This window comes from Acanthisitta chloris, unplaced genomic scaffold (genome assembly GCF_000695815.1).
Source record: "Acanthisitta chloris isolate BGI_N310 unplaced genomic scaffold, ASM69581v1 scaffold14, whole genome shotgun sequence".
Lineage (NCBI taxonomy): Eukaryota > Metazoa > Chordata > Aves > Passeriformes > Acanthisittidae > Acanthisitta > Acanthisitta chloris.
Window position 1 is genome coordinate 4862 of NW_008668734.1, and position 8220 is coordinate 13081.

Here is an 8220-nt window from a genome sequence, read left to right on the forward strand (position 1 = left end):
AGTCTGAGGAGCTTCACTACACCACCAAGGAGCCAAACCTGAGTCGTTCCCTCGCTCTGTATCCTACTCACTTTTAACACTACAGACTAGGAATTCCCAAACTGTGCTGTGCATATCACTGTAAAGTGACACCAGAACTCTGCCTGGGCAAGTGAACACCTCTCAGGAGTCTACACACACTGCCAACCACCCCACCAACAAGGGATACACTAAGGAAATCTGGGAATCCCCACTATGGGTCAAAGAGAACACCAGGCACGTCCCTACTATATCCCCAGTGTGCATATTTACATGGAAAGCATTTTACTGATTGCTACCAAGGTTGGCAACTTTGCTGTTTGGTTTCACCATAGAAACTCCAGCTCCTACCAGATGCAATATGACAAACTCTAGCAGTTCCTCACCCCTGTGGCTGCTTCTTCTCCCTGTGGAAATTAATTAGCTCCATGATTGCTCCAACAATCTGCACCTTCTGCCTAAAACCCAAACCCATCTCCCTCTCCTTGAGAACTGTAGACACAGCAGTAGCACAATGTGTATTACCATGATAGTGACCTCCCTTTTTAAAGCAAAACCACTAGGAAGAGGCTTTAAAAAAGGCAAGGGCACAACCCATTTCTGTTCACTGTAGTCTGCATACAAATTGTAAAGGAGAATTATTGCTTTTTAAAGATGAAAAGCTTTGGAAATATGGTAAACATCCTATAAGGTTCTAAAACTAATCGGCTAAAATTCTGTACATACTTTAATATTCAAACCTCTATCTGCTTACTCAAGATCAAATAATTTCATCTTCACATCTATTCATTAAACTCTGTATAGTTCTACAGTCTAATGAATATTTAACAACTAAATAGGATCAAAACATGGGAAAAAGGTCACATGGCAATGAACATTATTTCATTTGGCCAATGAAGAGTGAACCCTGCTTTCTTGGCTGAAATTAAGGCACTAAGTGGCAGTGAAAGGATAAAGGAATGAAGGTTTTTTTTTTCCCTACGTTATCTGAGAAAAGACCAACATGATTTTTTTTTTATTTTTTAGGACGCCAGTAGAGTACATATCCATTCTGAACGACTCAGTAAGGCATTTCTGTTGGCAAATTTAAAGAACATGTTCTCCTGATTAGAGCCCATTACATTCATTGTCTGAGTGTGACTAGTGGCACTACTAACTGTTCACAAACTGGAGGAGGGGGGGAAAAAAGCTACAAAGATGTCTGAAGACTCGAAAGGCACCAAAAAGAGAACAGCTCTGCAACTGCCAGTTCTACAAACAATTATGTAAGCTGTGTTTAACACTGCATATAGTCTGTTCAATCAACAATCTTTGTTGATGAAGATAAAGTGTAGTAGCTCTTCATTTAAACTCTCAGTTAATCAAGTGCTAGTTTAGTAAGAAATTTATTTTCACGTATCAGAAAATAACTGCAGTGTCTAACACAACTACACTTAAAGCAAAACTAGTCTAGTATGCATTATGCATTATTCTGGTTAACACTGAAGCAAACCTGTATAAACAAAAGGGTTACCACAAGATACATAGTTTACAATATGAAATCAACATATAAATGAATAGGATTTACTGAAAACAATGGAAAGTGTATTACAAAGATACATGTAACAATTTTAACCACAATATTTCCTCTGTGAAAAATACAACTATTAGTGAGATAAAATGTACAATTGAATTTCTTTTTTCCAAAAGAAAAAAAAAACCAACAAACAAAACAACACAGTATAAAGGAAAATATTTTTTTTTCTTCAAAACAGGGAAAATAGTTAAGGTCATTGTCTTTCATTACAATATAATTTGACACAAAAGCAGTCATAGGATTGCACCAACTCCATGTTCAGTCTCCTGAACATGACAATAGTAAAAGGAGTCCATAAAGCATAATGATATTTCTGGATTTTATGATGGCAATATTATGGATGCAGAAACTGATGTCACTCCAGCTCTGTTCACAAAATGTACAAAACTCTAAATTTGGTGGCCAGGCATGGAAAAATGAGTTCACCCCAACGCTGACTTTTCTCTCGCTTAGTCAGGGATGGAAAAAGCTGTAGTATTTTAAGTGTTATCTGTTGAGCAATAAAGAAAAAAAAGTATATGTAGTGCATGCTTTATCACTTGTCAAAAACATTTCTGAAAATAAAACTAAGTTATCCAATAGTTTACAAAATAGAAAATAACTCTTCAGGTTAAAAACGTGGTTAGGTTTGTTTAGTTCCATCTCCAAAGGACTGATTTCCTTGGCAGCATCACACTCTTCCTCAGCATGAGCCAAGGCACAAAGTTCCATAAAGAGAAGTAGACATGGCTAGGAAGGAGAACAGAGTCTGCAATGGGCAGAGAAAGCAGAGCCTCTCTGAGCCTTCTGTCCCAGCAGGTTAGTGCTGCAGGAGAACGGGAGACCTGGATCCACTGCTGTTAGGAGCATTTCTGCTGGACACGGTTCAACAGTTCACCAAACTTTTCAAAGAGATCCTCCACCCATTTTATGTTTTTCATGCACAGCTGCACAATCTCCTCCTGGCCTAGATCTGCACTCGTCTTCTGAACAGAAGAAATCTATTTCAGACAGAGAAGGAAGGGAGAGAGGCACACACACACACAGGTTAGGCTGCCACAACTCCAGAATTTTCATGCCTGTAGTAGTCTGCAGTTAAATACAAACCTTCTCTGGTTTGTGTTCAGAAAACCAGATTTTAAAAACAAAGGGAAATGCCCCTCCAAAATGCATTTTTTTACAAACTAAGCCAGAACTTGACTCTCATACATCTGCTCCCTGAGAGATTGGCACCAGGGGTCTGCAGAACAACAGAGCAATGGCATTCTAGGACAAAGAGCAACCTTCTGTTGCTGAGGAGTTACACAGAATCTCTTTTATTTACTTAGAAGTAGTAGTGGAATACTTGAAGGACTCACACAACCATTGTAAGCCTCATATCTGAACGTTCTGAGCAGCAGTGCCCAAACCCTTCTGCTTGCCAGAAGGAATTAATTCCAACAGAAGGCCTCCACCCATGCTCATTTACCAAGGAGAGAACAGTCCCTCTAGGTGGACTCAATGCCCTCAGTAAATTCCCTCAAGGAATGTAAAAGGAGCTCAATGAGAGCAACACTTACCTCTTCCTTACACGTTAGATATATGTGATATTTATAATGATGGAGTGAGTGATACAAAGAATACAACTGTATTTTTTCTGGATCTACTGTAAACTCCTGCAAAAAAAGAACAATTATTTTAGGTAAATTCTTGTTCTTTTCCAAGACAGAGATATTTCTGACATTTTTTTCCACAATCATCCAACAATTCAGAAATGGAGTGCTACATTCAGGCTGATCTGTACTTATACAGCACTTATGTTACTTTGGCAAGAAATGTGAGTGTGAGCTATACTTATAGGTCATTTGTTCACACTATTTGCTCCTGAGCCTAGCAAAACCTACTTGTAGTGTTCCCCAGGAATGTCATGGAAATAAATAATGTGCACAGCTCCAGTTTTTAACCATGTTGCTTTGTAATTTTTTCTTTCAAAATTTAAGATCCACAGCTCCATCCTGTCACTAGTAATCAGGAATGGAGCAACAGACAACTCTGTTTCTAAGAAGTGATATCTAAACTCAGATTTTACAGTATTAAGACTAAAGCTTCCTTTGCAGTCTAGAGATTTTGCAACAAGTCTAAGAAACTGTTATTATTACGAGCTACACGGTGACTTCACCACAACTGCAATGCTGGAGGCAAAATGTTAGTGCTTTAGCAAGAGCCCAGAAGGCTGATTGTGCAGGACCAGGGTGTGCAGCTCAGTCCTTGCTGTGCTGGTGGCAGAAGAGGCTCCAGCAGAGCTCTGCTCTTTGCCAGGCTACAGCAGAGTTCACCTTTCCCTTCCCAGCCAGTTCCACCTACTGCCTCCATGAGGGAAGCAGGACACTACTCCTGCATCCTCCTGCAGCCTTGAATAGCTGCTACAGAAAACTTCCCCTATAAATATACAGGGTAAGAGCATTTGGGTCTAAACACAGCACTCAAATAGGGGAATAATCAATAAAGTGTATTATTCTTTGTATTATACTTTGTCTCCTTACTGGAATAGAACTATGTTTCATAGATGAGTTAAAATAATGACTCAATAATGCTCTAAATGTTGGTTTTTACCACTCCTTTGTTACAGTAAAATCACCTCACACCAAGATTTTATATTTTGATAAACCTACCAGAAAACCTAATGCATGAGGCAGGATTTTATCTAAGCATGGTCACCATGGCAGAATGCAGATGGTGGCAGCAATAATCCCCTGCACACTCACCTGTGCTAATTTAGTGGTTGATTTTGAAGCCCTCAGTGTTTTTTTGTTGTAAGCTTTACCATTCATTTTGATCTTAGACACAGATGTTCCTCCACATTTTGTCTTAGAATCCCGAGTGATCACTGTCAGTTCAGGGAAGTTTTCCAAAGCATTCTTGAACAGAGCACATGAAGATAATGGATTATGAAAAGATCAAGAATGAGCAGACTGATGATAAATTGGCCATTTTTCTTGGAGAAGTATGAAACAATTTCTTCTTTCACAAAGACCTGATAGTGTCTTTATCAGATCATGCAACCATATACAGTGTGGAAAGCATGACCACCTGTTCTTGACTACTATCATTTTTCAAGACCAGAAGATCCTTTCATTGTATCTCAGATTACCATCTGTGATCCTCTCACTAGAAAGAAAAAAAAAAAAAGGCTCCACTGGGCAATTTTTACTTTTTAAAACGCTTTCCATTCCATTTCTACCCAAGAATCTGTAAAGCCAAGTTACATGAAGATTCCCTAAGTACTTAATAGCCTAGTCAGGCATAGGGAATCTGCCAATTGTAGCAGGGATTGGAGGACTAAATATCTTCAGAGGTTTTGTCTATCCACTGCACCAGCCTTCCTCAAGGTTGATTTTCTCAAGGCTCTGGTCACTTCTGCCTCCTCTGGAGAACTATTAACCAGAACATGTTACATGGCTGCACCAGTGACCCAAACCAGACACATCTGAATTGGAATTAAGGAGAAAAGACTAGTGATTTCTGCATCTTTGAGAGCATGAGACACAAAAATGGTGGTAGCTATTTTCAAATCCAGCTGAGATGTTTCAGTTACCAAGCTTCAACCAAAGCCACAGTAATATTTTCTATCAACTATGAAAAAACATCACAGGCAAAACTACCAAACTCTGACTTCTAACTTCAGTGCCTGCTCTGGTGTGTAACACAGTGCTAAAATGTCCCAGATGAACTGTAACCACAGGGATTACCCTCCTGTTTACCTTCTCTCTACTGAGCTGGCACAGCTTCTCTCTTCCCTGTCCACATCCACACCTGGTGTTTTATTACTGCAGCAAAGCTGCTGTAACATGGGCTTGTTTTCCACACTTTTCTCAACCTTCCAATGCTGAAGATACATGAGAGAGCACACAAATGTTCTTGAATCCTTCTGTCCTGGTTTCACACTCCTCTGATCCTGTTCTCTACTTCACAGAAGTTCAGACATCTGCTCCCCAGCACAGCTACTTCACATAAAAGTTTATTTTTAGGCAATACAATCACTTAACCAAAAGCTCTAGGACAAGAAACAGATTTTCTTTTGGCAAACTTGAGAAGCTTAAAAGAAAAAAAAAAACACGCTTGAGAATGAACCAGAAAGCATGGGGAGTAAAACTAGAACTTTACCTTTGCAGTATAAACTCCTCCATCACAAAAATGTGCTCCAAATGCCACATCCAAGCACTAAATTTACAGTATCTTTCAAATCCATAGTCAATTGTGTTACAAAAGTGCTCTCTGGGTTTCCAGCTGTGCCTGCACAATATGCATTCAATGACTTAGGACTTTTCAAACCCTAGAGTTTGAAGGAGAATACCTTGAAAGCATGATCCAAGCGCAGTTTGGACAGCAGCCTCTTCCTGTTGTCATTCAGCATACCATCAATTTTTCTCATGTGAGGCAAAAGCAGCTCATCTAAGACACAAAAAACCCACAGCAGTTGGTTATTATGAGACCCACAGTCATGAGGTTCAGATTCAACCTATACTTTGGCCCATTAATACGGGCCTGGAAAGGAAAGTATAATGTAATTTGCACATAAACTAATTTCAAACGAGAGAGAAAACCATAATTTAAAAGTTTTTCTTAGCAGTCTGCTCAACTGGTCTAGCTGTTCTGAGTTTAACTGCAATCCTGCTCTGACTTTGCTGAAAGGGAAAAATAAGACAGAGCAACACAGAACATAAATCTTAAGACAATTTCACACCATTTCCTAGATAATCCTCTTCTGTGCAACACAACTGGCAGTTTTATGAAGACAAGTCTGTGGCTTGGACATTTGTTATTCCAGTTTACAGGAGATGACCCTGCTGGCATTTATAACTCAAAAACTGAGAAAAGTGCTTACTGCTAAAAGTGATTTGATAAACCTCTGTGAATTGCACAATATACATGTGGCCATGAATGAAAATTTACAGCTCAGTACAGAGTTTTGTACTTATAAAGTCAATTTCTGTGCTTTTCCTGGGACTGTTGACACCATGGATGGGCCTGAAATCCTGAGGGAAGTGTGCACTGATGCACAGCCAGAGCAAACCAGGAAAGGAGAGGCTAAAAACCATTTTTTAAAATACAGGCCAACAAAATATGGTCCAAAATAACAGCCTGCAACTGAGTGATGGATGAAATGATTTCTCTTTTGGAACATTTATCTTTATACATGAGTGTTCTCCTAAATTTTGAGAAACAGAAGTTTCAACTTGAATCCTGGAGTCTACTAGAGTAAAATCAGTCCAAGGATTTTGTTTTCGAGAAAAAAATGTGTATTAATGTAATTTTAATATGTCAGAGTTAAAAATTCAGAATTTTTAATAGCAGCAAGAATCAGAAGTATTAATAGTTACAAGGTTATTTTTTCATCAGAAGCCAAATGCACTTGAAACTGATTTTAAATAAACATTTGCCAAGGTTTTAAAAGTATAGTCACAGCAGGAACAGAGAGCTCAGTTCTGAAATTCACAGCACAAGTATAATGTAACAAACCACACAAAACAGTATTGCCAAATTACTGAGATTATTCAAAGAGATAGTGCAAAAATAAACATACACACAAATAACTTGGGTAGTGTTCTTTGGGTGAGGTTGTGTAACTGGAAGCTCAGTAGGTTTGTGGGTTTGTTCTTTAAAAACAAAAAACCTAAACCATTTGTTTTACTGATTAATAACCTTAAAAATCTAGTAAGAACACACAAATTCTAAACATACTGTACCATTGCTCTTTTCCAAGGCTTGCATTGTGTCTGGATCCAAGGCAATGCTAACAAGCAACTCCATGTAGCTCTTAAAAGTCTCTTTCATAGCTCTTGTATTCAAAAAGCGAGTGACAAGGGGAGCTGGAGGTACCACCTCTGAAAACAGACCACAACAGAATGATTTTTTGGCCTGCAATATCCTGCAGATACTTGTGCTTTTCAAACCTGCAGGTTTCTCTCTCAAGACACAAGTGACCTCTACTGGTACCCCAAGAGATCAAAACTCAGTGCAGACAATTGCAGAACTAATTACATGACAAAACCTGGGGCAGACATCAAATACAACACAAATATTCCATTTTCAAGCTTCGATTTTTTTCCTAGACAGCAATTTTAACCAGTCACATGGAGTAACCATGGGTTCCAGTGAGTGTTCTGAGCTCTTCAGAGGCTCCATGTCTGACATGGTTAGCAAGGCTGTTAAACTTTCTCAGAGAAACACTTTTCTATGTCTACCATCACCACGTTACTTGAGATTTTAAGTACAGACAGTTGCACATATCAATGGTTCCTTGGGCAAGTTTGCTAGAAAAACAACATGGCCCAAGATGCTTTAGGAATGCAGCAATATAAAACATGATTCACACACAGCTTTGCTTCTATCCTACAGGAAATAAACAAAAAGAACTCTGCAAAATGCACTGTTAGCTGCTACCACAGGTAACCTCAGTGCACACTGCAAACCTCAAAGCCCTTTCTGTTCTGGGGAATTGCTGCAAACAGCGAATTTCAACCTTCCATGAATGCCTTCACAGCAAATCTGCTCAGACAGGCAATGAAGGAGGCAACAAGTTAAAGCTTTTGCCCCTTGAGTTTCAAAAAAACAACTGCAGCATCTGAATCCTGCCCACACCTGCATGCAGACAAGCCTGGCAGGAA

The 8220-nt window shown here is 39.1% G+C and overlaps 1 protein-coding gene across 2 annotated transcripts in view; it reads right to left on the bottom strand.

Moving 5' to 3' along the window:
• Positions 1–1769: 1769 nt before the first annotated feature.
• QSER1 (glutamine and serine rich 1) overlaps positions 1770–8220 on the bottom strand; it is a 22080-nt gene continuing 15629 nt past the window's right edge. The window contains exons 8-12 of one of the 2 annotated variants that reach the window (XM_009073041.1): positions 7300–7437; positions 5907–6004; positions 4318–4470; positions 3133–3228; positions 1770–2574 (exon numbers count right to left, since the gene is read on the bottom strand). In XM_009073041.1, the coding sequence (XP_009071289.1) occupies positions 2434–2574; positions 3133–3228; positions 4318–4470; positions 5907–6004; positions 7300–7437 (626 nt within the window). In that variant the 3' untranslated portion in view covers positions 1770–2433. The remainder of the gene's footprint in view (positions 2575–3132; positions 3229–4317; positions 4471–5906; positions 6005–7299; positions 7438–8220) is intronic. The other variant, XM_009073042.1, reaches the window with a different exon arrangement.